This window comes from Chrysemys picta, chromosome 11, assembly GCF_011386835.1.
Source record: "Chrysemys picta bellii isolate R12L10 chromosome 11, ASM1138683v2, whole genome shotgun sequence".
NCBI classification, from domain to species: domain Eukaryota; kingdom Metazoa; phylum Chordata; order Testudines; family Emydidae; genus Chrysemys; species Chrysemys picta.
Window position 1 is genome coordinate 5,259,251 of NC_088801.1, and position 23,658 is coordinate 5,282,908.

Below are 23,658 nucleotides of genomic sequence, written 5' to 3' on the forward strand. Positions count from 1 at the left end.
ATAAATACAAATAATGTGTTTGTATTAGGTGGGAGAAGAGCACCAGAGTGCTTTTCAACAAGCAGGACTCCATACACTAGGACTTCAGCCACATCAGTTATAACTGCTGATTTTTATGATCAGTATGTTGGGTTTTGAGCTATAAAATGTGATGTAAAGAACCATCACCTTAAAAAAAGATTTTCAGTCCCTCTCTCTTATGGTTACTTACTAGATGCTGGATCCATTGTCCTTGAGCAGGTCCTGAAAACTCTGGCTCAGGAAGCTGTCCCTCACTTGACAGCCCTTTAGATGGGTAAGAACTACTTATATTCAGCACTTCTTTCTGCTAGATATGCTTGGAAGTACCTACCACAGAGCATAGTAACTCACCTTCAGAAACAATTCTAGGTGTACGTTACACACACACACACACACACACTCTCTCTCTCTTACTTACTTACTTACTTACTTATTGGGATTTAACTGCTTACTGATGCACAGAAGAGAAGAGTGCCATATCAGCCTGTTTTTGAAGATGCATGAAATTTAAAACATCAGTTTCTGGACTTGCTGCTTTTTGTTGCACACAGAGATTTATTGTAAATCTGGCCATGGTTGTCTTGTTTGTAAATTGTGTGTATTCCACAGCCATGAACAGCTCCCTTAAACATGCACTTTAGATATTGGTATAATCTGCAAGAAACTTCCATTCTACTAATGGGTTACCCAGCACTGTGCTTAATATTACTGCACAGATGATAAATCAGTGCAAACAGGCAAACGTAAACGGGAAGGTGAGCGATAGTTGTATATAGTCATTGCAGATAAAGATCCATTCAACACATAGGATTATATTGTTCGCACATATTTTACTGAACATTTCAGTTCCACCTGCGTGCCCAAATATTATAAATAAAACAAAATTTGAAGATTTTCCAGATGAACTGACGGACGTTATTTGCTGATTTTTTTATTTATTTGTTTATTTTTAAGTTGAATATTTTCTGTTCTGAAAGAAATCATTGTACAGGCGAAACAAGCAGATACAGTCAACTGTTATCTTGGTTTGGTTTTAAATTTACTTAGGTTTTGTCATTTTGTGCCACTCTTATCTAATATTTAAATACTTAATTAAAATTATTAGTACACATTTATGAACCACAGATCCACCAACCTGAAATGGATGGTTGTTCCCATGTTGAACCAGTCAGACTGGCAGAACAGCCAGTCATAGTTGAGGTAAATTCCTTGTGCCTCCTTTCCTTATTTGATAAGGACATCATTGTGGAAGGACTTATCTTCCACGTATGCTGCAAAGTCCATCTTTTCCGGCATTTAAAGTGATTGGGGATCCATATGTGGAGGTGCTGGAAACTGAAGGATGATCTGAGAGGGTCTCACCATATGGTTGGGGAGAGGGCGTTTATTTTCTTTTGTGGGAAAGTAAAAATTAATCTATTTGAAATTGGAAGTTTGAATCAAAACTTTGTAATGATACATTAAAAAAATCCTAAAATATTTTTAAATTTTGGGTGATGATTTAAGGTGTGAGTAGACATCAGATAACTCAAATAAAATTCTTCAACCCAGCACATGGTGCAAAATTTCTGCATTGTCATCAGAAATTAAACATGTCCATGTTTTCCCTTTGTGTTGTCTTGTAATTTTAATTTGGTTTGCTGTAGTGTTTTGTGATCATGCCAGTAATTAACTGTTGATGATTGAAGAGCTCACGGAGTTATAAATATCCATTCAGAAGTCTTGCTTTCTTCCTGTTCCGCTCTGACAGGAGCCAAAAGTGGCAAAAGACTAACCTCCCATGTCCAAAGCACCGCAGGAATTTCTTCCTCTAATCTGTTCTTACTGTCAAAACATCAACTGCACTCCTTTCCTGTACTAGCTATGCAGGGCTAGAAAAGGATAAAAAATGTGTGGAAAGACATCTGTTCCCATCTTGTTTTGTGCTTATGGAACATAGGACAGAGAATGGCAATAACAGGGTCTTCTGGTCTATCTCAGCTTCTCAAATGTTTATACCAGTAGGGAAAAACCTCTGTGTCTAGGAACACATGCTAAGTAGACTCAGAACTAGACTGGAGTCCCATGAGTCAAAATATTGGCACAGCAACAAGCATATCAGTCACTCTGAAATCTAGCTTGATATCAGAACCATATTCAGTACACCAGTCTTGGAGTTGAAGGTCAGATACATCTTAGACGGCAAACTTTTTTTAAGTTTCAGAGGGGTAGCCATGTTAGTCTGCATCAGCAAAAACAATGCATCCGATGAAGTGGGTTATAGCCCACGTATGCCCAAATAAATGTGTTAGTTTCTAAGGTGCCACAAGGACTCCTCATTGTTTAAACTTTAAGTAGTTGGATTCTACAAACTGTATAGTAGTTACAGCCTTCAGAGTTAAGGCATGTATCTCTTCATGTCCATTTTTTGGGGGAAAGACATGAAATTGTAAGCTAATTGTCATCATCAAAGCATCACAAAAGGGTCTTTGAAAACTTTTGAGATTTGAACTTTCCAGAAGCTTGCAAGTACTTAGAGGCAAAAGATGGCTTAGTGGAGGAATTCATTTAGTTATGCTTATCCAATTAGAGAAGGAGAGAGAAATTACTATTCTTTCCAGTGGAAGGCTATTTATACCATGTTTAAGAATTTGTTTCAAGAATCTTCACAGACTTCTCAGGAAAACTTGAATCCTAGATCTCCATTCCTCAAAAACATACCCTCATAGCATTTGTTTTCTAATAAGAGTGTACTCAATTTCCTTAGAAGAAAATAGCTTTCTACTGCTGAATACTCTGCACTTCTATAGCAACTTTTCATCTGAGAATCAGTGCTTTGCAAATATTAATTAATTCAGTCTCATAAATACCCCTTTGAGTTAAGTAATTATCTCCATTTTACAGATAAGAAAACCTATGTATGGTACAGAGATTGCATCAGTGCTTGAAATATCCACTTTGTAGCTGGTGTGTAAAAGGTTATGCACTTGATTTTAGGTATTTAGGGTTTTTACTAGGGCTGTCAGGTGATTTAAAAAATTAATCGTGATTAATCGCACGATTAAAAAAATTAATCATTTTCAAATATATGGATTTCCATTACAACATAGAATAAAAAGTATACAGTGCTCACCTTATAGTTATTTTTTATTACAAATATTCACACTGTAAAAAACAAAAGAAATTGTATTTTTTCAATTAACCTCATATCAGTACGAGGTTTCAATCTCTTTATCATGAAAGTTGAACTCACAAATGTAGAATTATGTACAAAAAACCCTCTGCATTCAAAAATAAAACAATGTAAATCTTTAGAGCCTACAAGTCCAATCAGTCCTCCTTCTTGGTCAGCCAGTCGCTCAGACAAACAAGTTTGTTTACATTTGCAGGAGATAATGCTGCCTGCTTCTTGTTTACAATATCACCTGAAATTGAGAACAGGCATTTGCATGGCACTGTTGTAGCCAGAGTCACAAGATATTTATATGCCAGATGCCATAAAGATTCATATGTCCCTTCATGCTTCAACCACCATTCCAGAAGACATGCGTCCATGCTGATGATGGGTTCTGCTCAATAATGATCCAAAGCAGTACAAACCGATGCATGTTCATTTTCATCATCTGAGTCAGATGCCACCAGTAGAAGGTTGATTTTTTTTTTTTTTTTGGTGGTGGTGGTTTGGGTTCTGTAATTTCCGCATCAGAGAGTTGTTCTTTTAAGACTTCTGAAAGCATGTTCCACACCTCATCCCTCTCAGATTTTGGAAGGCACTTCAGATTCTTAAATCTTGGGTTGAGTGCTATAGCTATCTTTAGAAATTTCACATTGGTATCTTCTTTACATTTTGTCAAAATTTGCAGTGAAAGTATTCTTAAAATGAACAACGTGCTGGGCCATCATCCGATACTGCTATAACATGAATTATATGGCAGAATGCCGGTAAAACAGAGCAGGAGACATACAATTCTCCCCCGAGGAGTTCAGTCACAAATTTAATTGACACATTATTTTTTTAATGAGCATCATCAGCATGGAAGCGTGTCCTCTGGAATGGTGGCCAAAGCATGAAGGGACATATGAATGTTTAGCATATCTGGCACGTAAATACCTTGCAACACCAGCTACAAAAGTACCATGCGAATGCCTGTTCTCACTTTCACATGACATTGTAAACAAGAAGCGGGCAGCATTATTTACTGTAAATTTAAACAAACTTTTTTCTCTTAGCGATTGGCTGAATAAGAAGTAGGACTGAGTGGACTTTAGAGCCTACAAAGTTTTACATTGGGTTTTTTTTAAGTGCAGTTATGTAACAAAAAAACCTACATTTGTAAGTTGCAGTTTCATGATAAAGTGATTGCACTACAATACTGGTCTGAGGTTAATTGAAAAATACTATTTTGTTTTTTACAGGGCAAATATTTGTAATAAAAAAAATATAAAGTGAGCACTGTACACTTTGTATTCTGTGTTGTAATTGAAATCGATATATTTGAAAATGTAGTAAAACACCCAAAATATTTAGTACATTTCAATTGGTATTCTGTTGTTTAACAGTGCAATTAATTTTTTTTTGAGTTAATCGCCTGAGTTAACAGCGATTAATCAACAGCCTTAGTTTTTACCCTATTTTTTTCTAAGAAAACCAATGTAACCTTGATTGGTAGACTGAAAGTATCCTATGAAAACATTCCTTGCATAGACATTTTTTGACTTGCCTCAACCAATCCAGAGACCCTCATTTAGTTTGCCTCTTACTTTGTTCGAGGACTCCTAACAGGGGTTTAGGCTTGTCTCTCCATTTCTGCTTCTGTTGCCTACTAGAGAAATTCTTATCTGGAAAAGGAAGATGCTGGGGTGGTATGGTTATGGAAGTGCTCTACTGCAATTGGTTGTTCTGTCTGACTGGAATCCCATCCATTCCTGTGTGGTGGCTGGGAGTTACATAAAGACAAATTTCTAGGTAAGAAATTATTTGACCACATGAAACACCCTTAATTATTCAATAAAATTGCTTTTTAAAGTTTTTTATTAAATCACTTGAGCTTCACAGAAGGAAAAAGGAAATCCGAGAGTTGCAAGAGACTCTGCATTTCTTTGGCAAAAGTATTTAAACAAAAATTCTTGATAAATTAATATCCTGTAACTGATGTTTTGATTTTGTTTATCCATGAAGGTGCAAGGCACGAGCTCCTGTGTGGCTTCATTGGCACTGCTTTATGTCCACTAATAGACTGTACTAATGAGCAGTGCCATTCGTTTCCTCCCTATCCCAAGCAAGATCATCCATTGTAATTGATATGTACAAACTTGGTGTTTCAAAGTTGGTCCCATTCATGTTTACAAGTGCAGGAGACTGGGATAGCACATACTTTGCTGTGTAATTCAATAATTATAAAACAGTAAGACTTAAGTGCTTGCCTGACTACTCTGACTCTCCAGTAACAGAGCATCTAAACTGTTGTCTTACACTTGTAGAGATAGCTACCCCAAATCTCGGATGCCACGAGCACAGAGCTATCCAGATAACCACCAGGAGTTTTCAGGTAGGTAAAACTACTGGGCCCATTTAGTCTTATCAGATACATCCAGCTGTAAGTAACATGTCTCAGGATGCATGTACCTAGTATATGTGATGCTTCCTTGGGGTACCCACCTTCCCTTAGTGTGAGGAAACCTTGTTTGTATTTGTCATGGCTCAGCTCCCCAACTCTACCAGCCATGGCCACACAAGCACTCGCCTCTAGACCTCACAGGCCCGACTGTCCCTCTACAGGTCAGTGGTTGGCACACCCCAACCCTTGGAGCGTCTCTACAGTACATCCTCTCATCCACTGGACACGCCATATACACAGATTCACTGCTTCCAAAGAATCAAAACACCTCAGCTTACCAGTTTCACCTCAGATCATTGCTGTGCTTAACACATAGCACTTAGATTTGTTTATAGTGAAATCAAGTATAAGTTTATTTAACAAAGCATAGAGAATCAAGTAGTAGCAAGTAGAAGTATTGAAAACAAATTATTACAAATGAAATAAAATCATAACACACATTGTAGAGCCTAAACTTAACAAAATACTCATGTCTTGTAGAGTATTGCTCACCCAGAATCTTTGTAGTGCTTTACAGCCTGGCTGGCTATGTCCCTCCTTTCATGAGACAAGAGACAAGCATGCGTGTCAGTTTGCTTCCTAGGTGAAGAAATCAGTGTGTCCCTTTGGACTTCCAAGATAGACCAGACCAATCTTTTGTCTTTATTCATAAACAGAATATTCCCCTTCTGTTTGTTCCTTCTGGTCGATTTGCAATCTCTTAACTGACAGCTGGCTCAGTATATGTATAGGCATATATCTCAGGCATAGAATACACAAACGGCCAAATGGGGAGATAAGTGTCTGTTACCTCCTGCCTGAAAGGAACATTTCTGAGGTGTGTCACCACCTGGTGACCTGCCTTAATTCCAAGACCTTAAGAACATAATTTTCAATATAGATGCATAACTCCTTAAGTATTATCCAAATAGTACAGACATTTTGCATTGATTGTAATGACTAGTGGCTACTGGCTCTCAATAGAGACCTCACATCCCACCCTTTGGTGAACTATTATGCAAATACCCAAGAGATCCCTGTGAAACCCTTTGCACTGTCTGCCAGTTAGCACCAAGGGATTTCTGGGTCACAGGATAACCAGATAATTTTTGCCTCTCATCCAAAAGCAAGAGAGACATCTTTGTCAGGTGGCAGAGGACTAGGAGTCAGACCTGGACTATAGTTCCGGTTTGCCAGTGAATAGTTGTGTAACCTTGGGTGATTTATTTAACCTGTCTGACCCTTTAATTCAGTTTTTTTCCACATGTCCCATGCCTCATTCAATGCACGGAATAGATCAATCAATTAATGGGCAGCTATTCAATATTTTGTTTGATCCTCTTTGTTCAGTATATGGTCCTAAATCTTACTTAGTGCACACTATTCAACACTATTCAAACCCTTCTGCGAAGACAGGATTATTAATTTTGTCATAGGTTTTTCATTGGCACTCATCACGATAGTATTCAAGTGCTTCACAAACATCTATTAATTTATCTTCACAAAACTGCTGTGAGGTGACAAGGTATTATCCCCATTTTATACATGGGGAGTTGAAGCACAGATTAAGATTAAAAGTATTCTCTAATTTTGGGTGCTTAATTTGAGATGCTTGGACCTGATTTTTCAGAGTAGCTAGTATTATGTGATAGTTTTTATATTGAAGCACAACTCCAGTTGACTTGAATTGCAGTTGTGAGTGTTCAGAACTTCTACAAATTAGACCCCAGAGTCTCAAGGCAGACACCCAGAAAATGAGACGCGTGCAATCAGTGGCCACCTGTGAAAAGCTTGGTTTAAGTGACTTGGTTAGCATCAGACAGGAACTCTGTGGCAGAGACAATGATGGAAGAAAATTTTCTGGGGCAGCATTCAACTGTCTTAACCACAGAATCTCCGTATCTCTTCCTGCTATTTCCTGCCTCAATCACTGCAGACCTTCCAACTTCTGCAACAAATGAGGCAGTAATCCTACAGCCAACAGCCTGCTTCGTTACACATCCTAATTTGTCCCCAGAGTAGGTCTATCAGGTGTACTGAATGAGGCAGGAGTCCTGTGGAAAAAACAGTTTATGATCATTAATTAAAGACTGTCATAATGCATACACATAAGGGAGCTTAATTAAGATTGCACAGGCAAACTTAATTCTGGCATTTCCTAACTTTTGTATGCTTGACTCTGCAATCTGAATTTTTTTTAAAGATTTTTTTTAAAAAACCTATGAAATTACACTTATATACACACACACTAATTCCATCAGGTGTCGTCATATTGAACCTTTAGATCATCACATCTCTGTCACTTGAGCTAACAGACTAAATGGTAGTATTAGGTTGTCATTCTCTATGTGGAGCAGCACTAACAGAAGATGAGACACATACGTTGGCAGTGGGGTTCACAGGTATTTGCTGACAGCAGAAATGTTGAGACTCGAGAATCTTGGGTTCCATTCCAGGCTCTGGAGGGGAGTGTCCTCTGTTGGCCTACTTCCTCAAAGCTTGACCCCTTATGCCCATTCCCTCCAACCTGTCCCAGTGCTGACTCTTCCCCACTCCTGGCTTCTGATCCCAGTCTCCTTGCTCAGTCCGCTCCAGTTTCTCTTTTCCTGTCCCAGCTCCTTGTCCCCAGTCTTATTGCCAGACAGCCCCCATCATTGTCCTTCCCTGGATCTTCATACAATCTATATCTTTCTCCTGCCCCACCTCTGGTTCCCAGTCTCTCTCCCTGGGCTCCTCATCCAATTTCAGCCTCCAGTCCCCACCCCCACCTCCTTGGCTCCATGTCCCAGTCTCCCCAACTCCTCGTCTAATCTGTGTTCCCTACTCGGACAACTGGCTACCAGCTCCTCCTCCTACCCCTCTCCCGTTTCCCTCACCAACTCCCAGTCCCAGCTCCCAATTCCTAGTCTGTCTCCTCTCCAACTCCCAATCCCAGTTTCTCCACCTCCAATCCCTGTCTCACCAGGCCACTTATTCCAATCTACTCCTCTCTCTCCCTCATGGTCCAGTTTTTGTCCCTTTTGCATTTGAATGAGACAGTCTACTCCTCCACGCTGCCTGAATTCTGGCAGGAGAGTTGTTGAGAGCACATGAGAGACCAGCTACTTGCTCTCAGTTTCCATACCCAGCCTAAAGCCCCCAGTACAGGAAGAATCTTTCTGAGCCTTTGTAGCTCTGGGTTGGAGCATGCTCAGTCAATCTTTGAGAATGGTGCATGTGAAGTCTGGTTAGTGCTAGGAGCTGAGAGGCTGGAGCAGTGAGAACGGAATCTTTGGAGATTTTAGCTGCAAAGCTCTAGCTAGCAAGTCTCAACTGAGTATGTGAAAACCGTAATTTTTTGTAAAGGCTTATAACTTAGCCAGATTTGGGTGGCTTTACCAGATGGCAAAAAGACATCCTTGAAACAAAGGTCACTCCTACCCCCTGCCAAATTTCAGAAACCAGCTCCAAAGCATGCAGGTGTTAGCGCATTTCCAAGAAAAAGTCACCAGAATTTTTTAACATGGTCAAAACAATATATATTTTCCCAGCCTCATTCTCAGAAACATCTCAACCCTTTTGGCACAAATTTTCAAGACAAATTGAGCCTGAGGCAGACAACCAGCATAGAAAATGTCAGCCCAAATGGTTAAAGTTTGGCAACGTATAAGAAACTGAAAAACAAGGGTCTTATAATGGGAAGTGTTGGACAACCCTTAATAATAGGTGGTGCAACCAGCCCGGCTTATGGTAGGAATCATGCAGTGACCTATGGATTAGTGGGTGGCAGACAACTAGATACACCAGTGCAGGAGGGGTTTAGCCATGGATGCTAGACAAACCCTTCTTATGTGTTGAACGTTAAATGAATAGAGATGCAGTGTTTCCATACACATGAAGTCTGTAGATGCCTTATAGATATTTTTACAGAAATTTATTCTTTTATTTATTAATGGAGATATCCTATCTCCTAGAACTGGAAGGGACCTTGAAAGGTCATCAAGTCCAGCCCCCTGCCTTCACTAGCAGGACCAAGTACTGATTTTGCCCCAGATCCCTAAGTGGCCCCCTCAAGGATTGAACTCACAACCCTGGGTTTAGCAGGCCAATGCTCAAACCACTGAGCTATCCCTCCCCCCCCCCCCCATTCTTGCCATGAATTTTTTTTCCGTTCAGCATAAACAGGACATTGCTTTTAACATTTCATGCAGAAAATTCCCACATAAACAATGCTGCAACTCCAAATAGTTTACTAACTAAGGGTTTTATATAAAAAGCTTTCTTGCCAATTGAAGGAAAAAATATATTAAGACATCATTTTCTGTTCGAATGGTATTGTAATTTTGTGCCTGCTTAGAAACAGATGGTAGCACGTTTGAGTGGATGTGATATCTAATTAAATTTATTTACTTTTTATTATTTTACTGTTTTATCATTTATAGGGACTAAAAGAACATGATTAGTAGGCTGAATGGTAATTCGCTTATCTTTATGTGCATAGCCTTCCAGTTTACAAGTCTCTCTATACAACAGTCCACTTAACTCTTAAGAGTAGGGTTGCTTTTTTAAAAACTTGTGATGCAAGACCGATTAAAATTGGTTTGTTTTATGAATTTTTCCTCGTGTTTAAGTTTGCAGTGTATGGTCATATTTTCTTTTTGTTCCCCATAGACTATGATATCCCAATATTTGAGAAATTTGGAAAAGGCGGGACTTATCCCCGAAGGTATCATATTTCATATCATCACCAAGATTACAATGATGGTGAGCATGGGACACTGTAACATTTTCAATATTTATTCTTTTTTCAAAAATTAAGTTGAAAGAGTTAACGTTATAATCAGAAAATGTTGAAAAGAGAAGCAAACAGGTGTTCTCTCTGAAATAAAAGTAAAGCACGCTTAAAGTTAATCACAAATCTGCGTGTAGGTACCTAAATTAAAGTAGCCTGATTTTCAAAGATGCTGACTACAACAGCTCCTGTGAAGATGTAGATTAGAGCATTAGAGAATCATGGGAGCAGCTGTACATGGAAACCTTCTCTGCCAAAAGCCTATGCACAAACTATACAGAACATATAATGAATGCCATGAGTAATTGTGATTGTTTACTACCCAGAATAAACTTCGCTCTTACTCAATCTGGAATGGCATAGAGTAGCTAAGTTGTCGCTCCTGTTTACTGATTCTCATAATAAAAGAGGAGAAGAATATGTCATGAAATTGAAAAGCAGTAAATTTAAAACTCAAAAATACTTGTTTACTTAATGCATAATTAACCTGTGGAACTAATTGCTGGAAGGTATTGTATTTCAAAACAAGATAAGACATTTGGATAATGAGGCCTGGTCCCCACTAAGCCCCCACTTCGGACTAAGGTACGCAAATTCAGCTACGTTAATAACGTAGCTGAATTCGAAGTACCTTAGTCCGAACTTACCGCGGGTCCAGACGCGGCAGGAAGGCTCCCCCGTCGATGCTGCGTACTCCTCTCGGCGAGCTGGAGTACCGGCGTCGACGGCGAGCACTTCCGGGATCGATTTATCGCGTCTTAACCAGACGCGATAAATCGATCCCAGAACATCGATTTCCTGCTGCCGGACCCTCCGGTAAGTGAAGACGTACCCTGAGTTGCATTAGATAGACAAAAAGGAGGGGAAGGAATCCATGCTTCAGGGTATGTCAACCACTAACTGATGGGAGCTAGGAAGAAACTTCTACAGGCAGGTAATTCCCATAGTGTCCATTATGGACTGTCTTTCATCTTCATCTGAACTTAAACACCCTCTGTGTGAGGATACCTCACTAGATGGACTATTAGAACTCTAGTGTATCTTTGGTTTGTTTTTCAGGAATACATATAGCCTCTCATAGCAGTGAAGATAGAAGTATTGTTCCCTTTGGAACTTGTCTCAATTTTCTTCAAACCATCAGAAGAAAAAGTCACTTAATTATGAAACTATTTGCAGGAATTTTAGACGTTGCTTATGCACTGCTCCCAGCTAGTCAGTCTTGGACTAAGTCATTAAGCTAGTTTAAGTCTGATATCTACAGGTAGGCATTTTGCACGCTTTCCCTCTCAGCAGGCTGAACCAGTAACTTTCATTATCATTCCATCATATTCTATGAAAGGTTTGAACTGTTACGTTTTCAGTGCACACTTCATGAAGTATGCATACACATATTGTTTAGTACTTATTCTTCATGGTACAGTATTATAGGTAGTCTTTGTGCATCATTACAGGTCGTAAAACCTTTCCAAGGGCCAGAAGGACCCAGGGGAACAGCTTCCGGTCTCCAGTCAGTTTCAGCCCCACCGATCACTCCCTGAGTACAAGCAGTGGGAGTAGCACCTTTACTCCAGAGTATGAGGAGACCCGAATGAGAAGAAGGGGAAGTGACATAGACAATCCTACCCTGTCAGTAATGGACATCAGCCCACCTAGCCGCTGTAAGTTAAAAAGGCACATTACGGTCTTCAAAGGAAAATTTTAAAAAAATCTTGTTAAATATATAATACACCAGAATTGACAAAATTACTAAAATACATGTTATTAAAGGCATACCCATAATATTACATTATAATTATAACTTACATTATATTACAACTAATCACTACAGGTTTTCTTAACATTTAATAATGTTAATATACATCTGGACCTGAAGTAGTAAGATGCTTACCAGTCAAATAACTTTATTTACTCTTGCTGCTATGGGTCGAATTTTTTTGTTTTGATAAACGGGGGACTTAATTAGTATGGTTGGGTGTATGTGTTCATACTAGATATGTATACTTTGTCGTTGCTGTAGATCATGACTTGTTTTTAAAGGGTACTCTTAAAATACTTAAATGTATTTTAGTCTCCTTTTTAGGTACTTAGTAGGTACCTCAGATGTGTGTATCTTGTACTTATGTGTTTTATGGATAAAATATAGGTTATTAGATAGCTGATAGGGTCACTTTTTCTATTTAGAGGAAATTTTATAAATCCATGCTTTTTACATGGAGATTTAAAATTAAAAAAGTCTTTTTTCAAGTGTTTTATTTTTGTGTTCCAGTTTTTATTGAACAACTGAATAACAAACTCATTCTAAAAACAAAACATACTTATATTTTCAGCACCACGAGCACCAACTAACTGGAGACTTGGCAAGCTGCTGGGTCAAGGTGCTTTTGGCAGAGTATATCTATGTTATGACGCTGACACCGGAAGAGAATTGGCTGTTAAACAAGTTCAATTTGACCCTGACAGTCCAGAGATGAGCAAGGTAAGAGACCCTAAAATAAATATTTGTAAAGGTATCACTGTAAGAGTGGTTTTCTGTATGGTCTAAACCGATGTTGCTTTTTGCTTTCACTTCATTTTATGAATGTTTGAGGATGTGTACTTCTATGAGTCTGTACGATAAAAAGACATTCTGTTTCATTAAAATCTTCATGAAAATAACTCAGTTGAATGATTATAGTATTATGTAGCACATGATTTCATCTTCAAATATATCTCTTTGAAACTAACATGTATTATCAAATTCAACACAGCCTGAGACTATAAAGCTAAACAGGAATCTAACACGGAAGGTACATTCTACAGAAATATTACTTCAAGTAGTAAAGTGAAAAATATAGGAACCTAGCATACATTAGTTTTGTTTTATAATGAAACCAATAGAGAATGTTATGATAAAGAACACTGTTTAATGGATATGACTGCAGTTACGTACAAATTGACATTATAGGTAAAGTCCAATGCCAATGAACGTTCTATAATTGATCCCCTATATTGCTCTCCCAGGAGCATTGTTTTAGTGCTTTTGTTGAGTATTTTCATATGTCTAATCTGAACTTGTCCTTCTTTAAAAACAGTTAGTCAGAAAAGAGACAATGTAAAAATGGCACCATGTTACTGCCCGGATCTTGTTTGTATTCCAAGTTGTAGCTGTCAGTTTTACTGACAGAAATAAATTCTTCTTTTCCTTCATTAGGATTCCATAGTCAGTCCAGTTGTGGGGAGAGTGAGCTGGATTCCATTGCGGCTTCTGCGACATCTGCAGAATTGACTGGCTGACTTCCAGCTGTAGACTCTATTACTGCTGATGGCATAGGAGCTAGACAGAACAAAGATTGACTTGCAGCTGTAGTTTTTAGTGCTGATGCTTTAAAAATAACCAATTTGCTCTGGAAATCATAGAGGCGGTAAACATAGAACCACATGATGCCATTTTTGCAGTAGTTACCTTTCAGAAGATACCCAAACTTGCCATTACTTCTTGTAACACACCCATGGCAACATCAAGAAAATTTTCTCCCTCTAATTTTGGAGTACCACAAGTGTTCTGTGATGGATAAGTACCAAGTTTTGATGAAGGGCTTCCACATGGAATCTCTGGAATGCTTAACATTCTAAATCATAGCTATTTTTAATTAACTTGTATAGGGAAATTTATAACAGGGAATAAATGGCTTTTCCACTCTTAACCGCTTCCATGCTATAAAAATAAATAATAAAATAAAATAGATCTGGGAGGAAAAAAACCTAAAATATGTAATTAATTGTGAACTATACTTTAGATTGATAAATGTGTTGCTTATTTGGCATAACTTGAGATAAGCTTTTAAGAACTAATTCCAGTGATACCTGAAGGAAGACTTAATTTGAGAATTTTTCATCCAACTGAAAATGTGTAACATAATATTACAGTACAGCTCTTGAATTCATCGGCATTTTAAAATAAAGTACCTGACAGGTTCTTGTTTCTGAGTATGTGAGATTGATTCTTGAAATCAAAAGAAACTGAAATAACTGGAAAATATCCCTAAAGAATATGTAGAAGTCACACATTTCTTAGATTATGCTGTAGCTCTGCTCTCCCTCATTCTAGTGCTGATGTTTTCTAACAAGAAAATGTGTTAACTTTGCACAAACTGCAGAGTAAACCCTCTACTTAATTTAGATTCCCCAAAAGCTTCTCCATAAAGTCAGTCTTGTTAACAGAAATCTAAAAGTTGTGTGAGATGATTTGTCTCTTAACTATAGTAAGCTTTACTGAATATTTTCTTTTCAGGAGGTAAATGCACTTGAATGTGAGATTCAGCTGTTGAAAAACCTGCTGCATGAAAGAATTGTTCAGTATTATGGCTGCTTGAGGGATCCCTCTGAAAGAACACTCTCTATATTCATGGAATACATGCCAGGGGTAAGCAAGAGAGCTCATTGCAGGCAATCATTTCTAAAGAATGTGTGCCGAGCGTCTAAATCGGGGTTCTCAAACTGAGGGTCATGACCCCTCAGGGGGTCACAAGACTATTACAGGCGGAAGGGGGGTTGCGAGCTCTCAGCCTCCATCCCCAAACCCCGCTTCACCTTCAGCATTTATAATAGTGTTTAATATGTTTTTAATTTATAAGGTGGGTCGCACTCAGAGGCTTGCTGTGTGAAAGGGATCACCAATACAAAAGTTTGAGAACCAGTGATCTAAATGGATAAGATTTGCAGGAGCACAAACAGATGTTAAGGAAATGTCTGATAATAAATTGTTAACCAAAGACAGACAACTGCGTTATAACATTATTTGACTTTTGCCTACTGTAAATAATTGCTTATTAATTCAGAATTAGAATAATTTAGAGTACAATATTTGCGTGCTTCTGGCTGACTACTTTTTGCAACAAATGTCTTTTTAAAAACAGTTTTGTGAGCTTTTTTTAACAACTTTTAATCATGTATCTCAAGTTTAACATTCCTGTTTGTTTGCATCCACCTCCAGCTTGACCGTGTTCTAGAGATGCTTCTAACAGATGAGGGATACATACAGCTGCCTCTTGAACCAGTTAGCAAGCCTACGAAGGGAGCATCACAGTAGCCATACATAGCACTCAGGGCCGGCGAAATCCATTAGGCGACCTGGGCGGTCGCCTAGGGCACTAACATTTGCGGGGCGGCGACCGCGGCGGCTGGATCTTTGGCCGCCCCAGTCGTCAGCAGTATTTCGAGGGTGGGATCTTCCGCCGCCTCTGTCAAGGGTAGTAGTTTGGGGGCAGGACCTTCTGCCACCTAGGGCGGCAAAAAAGCTGGCGGTGTTCCTGGTAGGACTCCTGTTGACTTGGGGAGAGACAGATCAAGCTTGAGTTCTAAGGTTTAGGTCTCTCCCTTAGTGCATTGGGCACTATTACCAGGTCACTGCGTCAGCCAGTCAAAGATGTTGTGAGGGCAAAAACTAGTTAATAATAGCCAGCGATAAGTTGAAAATTAAATCTTGCAGCTGTCTTTTTGTTGGCACAGAGGTGTGTGTTGTACTGTTCCTCCTATCTGCCTACTCCTTTATGGAAATATTTTGCTTTCTGAAAACTGCAGATTTTCACTTGTTCACAAAATAGAACAAGCAGACGTGAGTATAGTAAGATGCAGTTGTTTCATGTATCCCTAAATGTTCGTAAATAATTGCTGCATTCTAGTTTGTTGTTGTTAGGCTGCACAGAAGAAAAATTAGGATTTTAGATGAGAGAAGGATCTCATTTCAGAGACTTCTAAGATTTTCTGAGATCTGGAGGACAGAGTATCAAAGTATTCAGTTTTAAAGACCTGTACAGTTTTAAGTTTTTGTCTTGATACTGTTCCTTTTTAAACCATTAAATGTGTGTAATTTAAAATGGCCAACCCAAATTGTATTAAGATATTTAGAAAAACATCAGTTGTAGACTGAAACTTTTTTATGCCAAGTTTCTGCCTGTTGTTTTATTGAGACCTAAAACTTATCAAATAACATTTTTTTAAATGTCATGCTCTGGGTTGTCCAGTGTGTTTTTCACTGTTTGTTGTCTCTCCGAGTGTAAGATGGATTGGGTACAGTCAATGGCTGTGTCATGTACAATGCCAAACACAGCATCATGTAACTAGTAAATCTCTTAAAAAATCCTGCTTAGAATGAAAATACTCTACTGTATTGCCTGTACAGTAGCTCAGCGGCATTTACACTATTTGGTATTTTAAAAATTCATTGTCTGATAACATTTCTGTGTATCATTATGCTCCTGTTAAAGGCTGAATCATTTAGTTTAGCTGGAGATATAACTGTTTATGTGAATTAAGCTGATCCGGAGAAGTTACAGAGCCTTGCATCTCTAAACTTCTGGTACAAACTTCATACAATCCAGTTATTTTTTTAATAATGGTTAAAAGATAAATTATTCTATCATTCTTAAAAGTGCTGTAATTATTAATACTTTTTCTTTTTGGCCACAGGGTTCCATTAAGGACCAGTTAAAAGCATATGGAGCACTCACAGAGAATGTGACCCGAAAATACACACGGCAGATTTTGGAGGGAGTTTACTATTTGCACAGTAATATGATTGTACATAGAGATATTAAAGGTAATTAAAGAAGAGATGTGAGTGAGTTCTTCTTTCTCTAATCCAGATAAGCAACATGACTTGAAACATTTGACGCTTCATAAACCAAAGGGAAATTATTGCAATAAAATTAAAGTGTCACTGCTAAGTTTGTGATGCCAGAATATTGGCTTAACTTCAAGTAGTTCCATCAGGATTTACTTCAGTAGTCCAGTCTTTGTAATGTTTTTCAAATCTGAAAATTGCCAATGTTGCAAATTAAGAAAAAAATGTTTTAGTGAGTAATAGGATACTAATAGGGATATATATGACTGTTTTAATAGCAGGACTTTTCAAAATGATGTTTATGAGCAACAATCCAGAGAACACAATGTTGAAACCCTTAGCGAGCGTGATTAAATCTGGTGGACATAACCGTATCATAGCTGCTAAAATTGCTACATTATTTTCCTGTTTATGTGTCAATATAATTTTTTGTAAATTTCAAGGTGACAAAATTTAATCTATCATGCTTATACCAAGTTAAATAAATTTGTAAACATAAAAGTATGTCATTCAGTTTGAACATGATATGAAGATGCAGATTTTCTGAGTGCTCTAGGCACTTTCCTTCCTTACTTCACTTCTTTCTTACCCACCCAGTTCCCTTTTATTCATTCTTAATGTAAGATAGATTTGGCAAGTCAATAACTTTCTCAAAGTCCGTAGAAAGGACCTCCATAATTCTCAGGGGTTGCAAATCAGTGTCAGGGAGTTGTGGCCCCCCTGCCATTTTTATATTGCTAAATGGGGCGGATAGGTAGTCCTGGTTAGAGGAGTGAAGACCCCTAGAGCACTCTGATAATGGAAAAGATTGAGAAGCACTGAGTTAATCCAGTCTTTTTTTTTTTCAAATTGGTCAATTTTTGAAGGATATGGAGACAACCTGCAAACTCTCAGATGACAGAGGTGCCCCTAATATTCTGCCCTCTGATTTTGACTTGCTTTTTGTACATTAAATTAATTCAAATGTGACTTAATCTAAGATTAGAATCAAGCTCCATATATTCCACAGCAAGAACTCTTAAATTCTGCAGCAACATCACTTTATTCTAAGGCCATGAAATAGTCTCTTGTCCCCATCCCCACCACTACTGCCAGTACACACACAGCTATGGCTCAGAGTGGAAAATATTCATTAATGTAAAATTTGTTCATGATCATCAGTGGTGGGATTTGATTATGTTCTCCGGGTGGCCCAGTTCCACTACCTGGGCCTCAGATCCCAGGATAAACAACGAGGAGTCCTTGTGGCACTGTGGGTTTTAGCCCACGAAAGCTTATGCACAAATAAATTTGTTAGTCTCTAAGGTGCCACAAGGACTCCTTGTTGTTTTGCTGATACAGACTAACACAGCTACCATTCTGAAACAGATCCCAGGATGTTGCCCATAGAAGTCAGCTCAGATCCTCCTTCTCCTCATAAGAGTCAGGAAAGTTGGAAGCAGCTAGTTTTAGCAGTTTACCTCCTAGTTGTCCTAGTCTCTTGCTTCCTAGCTTACCAAACTACACTTCATCTCCTCCTGGTCCTTAGATGCAAGCTGTACTCTATTTGAGTGAGACAAATAGGGCAGGTTATGCCTCAGGACTATATTATTCAGACTCTCTGCAGATGCAGGTAGATGACACTGCATTAGTTACACTTGGTTCACATTTCTGAGGGGTTTTTGCCTGCAACCATAAGGGCTAGAAATATTGTTTTAAATGAAAGCTCAGATTCTAGAGAACAGTTCTGAGGCCAGGGGCAAGTTCTGTGCCATGTAATGTGCTGGGTCGTTATTATAATGCATCAATTAAATGAAGTGTGTGTTGATGCCATTCACGCTCATGCAGTTTGATGGGCTTTTACTGAATATAAAGCAGAGATTTTTCTTTTTCTTCCAGGAGCAAATATTCTGCGGGATTCAGCAGGCAATGTGAAGCTAGGTGATTTCGGTGCCAGCAAGCGACTTCAGACTATCTGTCTCTCTGGCACGGGAATGAAATCTGTCATGGGGACTCCATACTGGATGAGTCCCGAAGTTATCAGTGGAGAAGGGTATGGGAGAAAAGCAGATATCTGGTATGTCAAAGAGCTATTCTAATGAAAGAAAGCTACACACTACCCCAGAGGAGATGGTTTCACAGCAAAATTTAAATGTTCATTATTTTAAGCGTGAGCGCTCTCATTATGTGTTTTTTGGTTGCCCAAGGTGAAAACAAGCTGTGTAGGCAACAAAGAATATATTTTGGGGGTGGGAAGATCAGTTAACACTAAACAGATGCGTCTTTGTTTATCGGCAACTGTGCTGACTGACTTAGGACCACAAGAGAAGACTTTGGACCAAGCTCACGTGAAGTTAGTCCTATAGGGCATACTTGTAAATACTAGAGGGGCACTAACATAGGAAAATGTCACAATTAATTCAGTTCAGTGATTAATAAAAGTTACCTAAGTAGCATTTGCCCAAACCATATCATGAATACTACCATGTTGAGAGGGGAAAAGTCTAATTTGTTTTAGTTTTGTTTCTTCCTTCTGCTCCCTTATATACTAAAGGTCTCTACCATATGTTAACTGGGTGGATTACATGTTGAGCTTACTTAGCTATCAAGCAAAATATAAGCACCAACATATTTTATACTGAAGCTTTTATTTAAAAAAAGAAACCGCAGCGTTCAGAGCAGTACAGCTAAGGGAGCATTGTGATTTGAAGAGCTCTTTGAGTGAAATGACACTGAGCAATTTGCAACTGCATTGTACTCTGGATGCTTGATACTCAAAAGGTCTCATAAATTAATAATTTCATTTATATAGTGTGCCATTCCCGATCAAAATGCTTGGGACACAGAACACACAATGAAATATCACTGTCTTTCAAGAATGAGAATAATTCTTCTTTGACTGCTGTCCCTGTGGGTGCTGCATTTCAGGTGCTGGTGCATCCCAGCGCCACAGATCGGAGATTTTTGGTGGTAGTGCCTGGTCGGGACGCCCGTGCGCAGTAACTGTTTCACGGTGCCATTGGCACTTCATTTAGTGCTCGCGCGTCCAAACCCCCCTCATTCCTTCTCAACCGTCCTCAGCTGCAAACAGAGCTCCAAAGGCAGTGTTACAAAATTACATAGAAAAGAATTAGAAACGGTTATTAAAGTTTAGTCCTCAGTAGTTAGTTAGTTCATTGTTAGTCTTGGGTTTGTGTTTTAACCATTTAGACTTTCCCTTTTAAAAAAAAACAAAACCCACTCGGGAGTTCACCCTTTCCCCTGTTTCATTTATTTGTCCCACGACTTAAGTTGGACTCTGAAAATGCCAGGCTCTCCTGGGTTTAAAAGATGCACTTTGTGTAAGGACACGATGCCTGTCTCTGATGGACACTCAGTATGTCCACTGCTTACAGGAGGAGCACATTCCTCAAAAATGCTCTCATTGCAGCAACCTTTAAGCCAAAGCGAGGAACAGGATTTCTGACTTAGGGATTTCTCCATAAGAATCATTTTAACACCATCATCTGTTTCGGGAACAATCCCATCGAGTGATTCACCAGAAACCTCCTCCCTGGACAGAGCGAGTACCCTCTCCTCTAGAAAGTCGAGGAACAGGGAGACATCTGCCCATGAAAATGTCGGAGATACCAACCTTATCATAGCAATAGAGAGACAACTGTACAGCGACAATAAAGACCTTTCGACGAAGACAAAGGCACAGACCACAGAAACATCGCCTACCCAGTCTCAGGTTGCGATGTCCCAAGCACCATCAAATAAGACGCAATTTTGAAGCGTTGGTCGAGGGTCTGACAGACCTCTGCCGAGCACCAGCACCACTAGAACAAGCAACCCGAATTTTTGGTCATCGACTCCGACCATTTTACCATATGTGGACCACTATCACCATGGGCTGCTAGGTTTTGGAGCTCATCCAAACAGATTATACCATCCCCTTTACCTCCATCCCACCTACCCACCCCCCTTCCTGGTCCCTCTTCAGGGACCCTTCTCACGAGCACCTGTTGAGACAAGAAGTATATCACGTTCTACAATTAGGGATCGTGGAACAAGTTCCAACACAACACAGAGGGAAGGGGTTTTATTTCCATTATTTCCTGACTCAAAAGAAAAACGGAGGTTGGAGACCCATACTAGATCTCAGAAAACTCAACAAATTTGTCTGCACCCACAGTTCAAAATGATCACACTGAACTCGATCATCCCAGTGCTGGAAAAGGGGACTGGTTCTCAGCCTTTGACCTACAAGATGCTTATTTTCAGATTACCATCCATCCTGCTCACAGACAATTCCTACAGTTCACATTGGGACAAGATCACTTCCGAAACAGAGTACTACCATTCGGACTGTCAACAGCCCCACAAGTCTTTACCAAAACCCTAATGGTGGTAGCTGCTCATTTGCATAGACTGGGAATACTGATATTCCCATACTTAGACAACTGTCTACTAAAAGGCCCTACCAGGACGGGAACATTACACATCGCTTGACAATCTCTTTTTCACTCCCTAGGGCTACAAATCAACTAAAGAAACCTACCCTAACTCTAGTACAACAACTGGACTTTATAGGACCACACCTGGACTCAGTGGAGGCCAAAGCATCGCTCCCGATGCCCCGATTCACAGCACTGACCTCCCTTATATTGGTGGCCTCAGGCTGCCCGTGGATGTCTGCATGTACCTGCTTACAAGTCTGGGGACATATGGTGGCCATCCCTTTTGTTGTAAAACACGCCAGTCTACACCTGTGCTGCCTTCAAGGATGGCTGAATTCGGTATATATTCCACGAAAGCACAGCCTACACAAAGGACTCATGCCGACCCTAGAGGTCCTACATTCACTACGATGGTGAACAAACCCAATAAACGTTTGCTCAGGCATCCTGTTTCAACAGGATCTGCCATCCATACAAATGACAACAGATGCCTCACTGATCGGATGGGGAGCTCACCTAAACCAACATACAACCCAAGGCATGTGGTCCCCTACAGAAACACACTTACATATCAACCTGTTCAAATTACACGCAGTCCGCAACACATGTCTATATTTCCTCCCTATTATACAAGGAAAAACTATAAGCATCCTGATGGACAACATCGTATGTATGCTCTATATAAACTGTCAGGGTGGGGCATGTTCCTACTCCTTATGCACGGAGGCCTTAAAACTATGGAATTGGTACATAAAACTCTACATCTTTGTTATAGTAGCATACCCACCAAGGCCGACTGAACACGATGGCAGACACTTTCAGCAGGCAGTTTTTCCAAGCGCACTAATGGGAACTGAATGACAAAATAACACAACACATATTTCACATGTGGGGATCACCACACATAGATCTGCTCGCGACATCAGTAAAAAAGGAATGCACAAAGTTTTGCTCACGAGCAGGACTCTGAGCATAATCCCTGGGGGACGCTTTCCTCATCAAATGGAATGCTCCTCTGCTATACGCATTCCCACCGATATCTCTAATCTCCAGAGTGGTGCACAAAATACGAAGCGACGGGGCCAAAATAATACTCATAGTACCGACATGGCCCAGACAGACGTGGCTCCCTTACCTGACACGGATGGCGATTTGCACACCATTCACTCTCCCTCGACTGCGCAATCTTCTTTCTCAGAACAATAGCCAAATCCTCCATCTGGACCTGGACAAATTTCACCTGAAGGCATGGCTCCTTCATGGCTCTGCCCCAACGAACTAAACTGCTCAAAACACATAAAACAAGTGTTAATAAACAGCAAGAAACACATGTGTACTACCTACCTCCAGAAATGGAAAAGATTCTTCCTATGGTGCCAAAACTAACAAATAGCTGCAAACCGGGCATCATTTCCACTAATCATGGATTGATTATTATCCCTAAAGAACTCAGGGCTTGCTATGAGCTCACGTGTAGAGTTCATCCTGTGGCCATCATGGCCTTCCATCAACAGGTAGACGGGATGTCGGGTATTCGCCCACCCGATTACTAAGCGATTCCTAACGGGCTTACAGAATATGTACCCAGACATCCGAGAACCCAAGTCTGCTTGGGACTTAAATCGGTTCTTAGAAGTCTAACCAGAGCCCCTTTCAAACCCATAGCCAAATGCTCATTACTTCACTTATCTATGAAAGTGGCATTCCTGGTCGCCATTACATCTGCGCAAAGAGTCAATGAGATGGGGGCTGTCACGGCTCACTCCTCAAACACAATATTCTTCAAGGATAAAGTGACACTTAGGGTGTGTTCTAAGTTTATGCCCAAGACATAGTCTTCATTCCACCTCAACCAGCCAATTCACTTACCTGCATTCCATCCAAAATCACACACTAATGTTCAAGAGGCGGCCCTGCACACATTGGATATGTGCCATGCCTTAGCTTTTTATCTAGACAAAATGAAGCCCTTCTGTAAATCACCTAGACTTTTTGTGTCAACAGAATGATCAAAGGGCTCTGCCATATCGACGCAAAGATTATCCAAATGGATATCCAGCTGTATGCTTACATGCTATTCATCACACAACACTGAAGCCCCTCCAGGCATCAGAACCCACTCGACAAGAGCTTTAGCTGTCTCCATAGCATTCCTACACAATGTTCCCATTCTAGACATCTGCAGGATGGCCACCGGGGCCTCTGAACACACATTCACGAACCACTATGCAATTACTCTCGGTTCAAGCTTGGACACATAACTAGGTC

General features: G+C 39.7%; 1 protein-coding gene across 1 annotated transcript in view; it reads left to right on the forward strand.

Moving 5' to 3' along the window:
- MAP3K2 (mitogen-activated protein kinase kinase kinase 2) overlaps positions 1-23,658 on the forward strand; it is a 70,988-nt gene that overhangs the window by 42,799 nt on the left and 4,531 nt on the right. Inside the window, 9 exon segments of the mRNA XM_065561419.1 lie at positions 215-238; positions 240-295; positions 5,482-5,549; positions 10,248-10,340; positions 11,820-12,026; positions 12,696-12,844; positions 14,639-14,770; positions 16,816-16,945; positions 18,848-19,025. Coding sequence (XP_065417491.1) covers positions 215-238; positions 240-295; positions 5,482-5,549; positions 10,248-10,340; positions 11,820-12,026; positions 12,696-12,844; positions 14,639-14,770; positions 16,816-16,945; positions 18,848-19,025 — 1,037 coding nt within the window.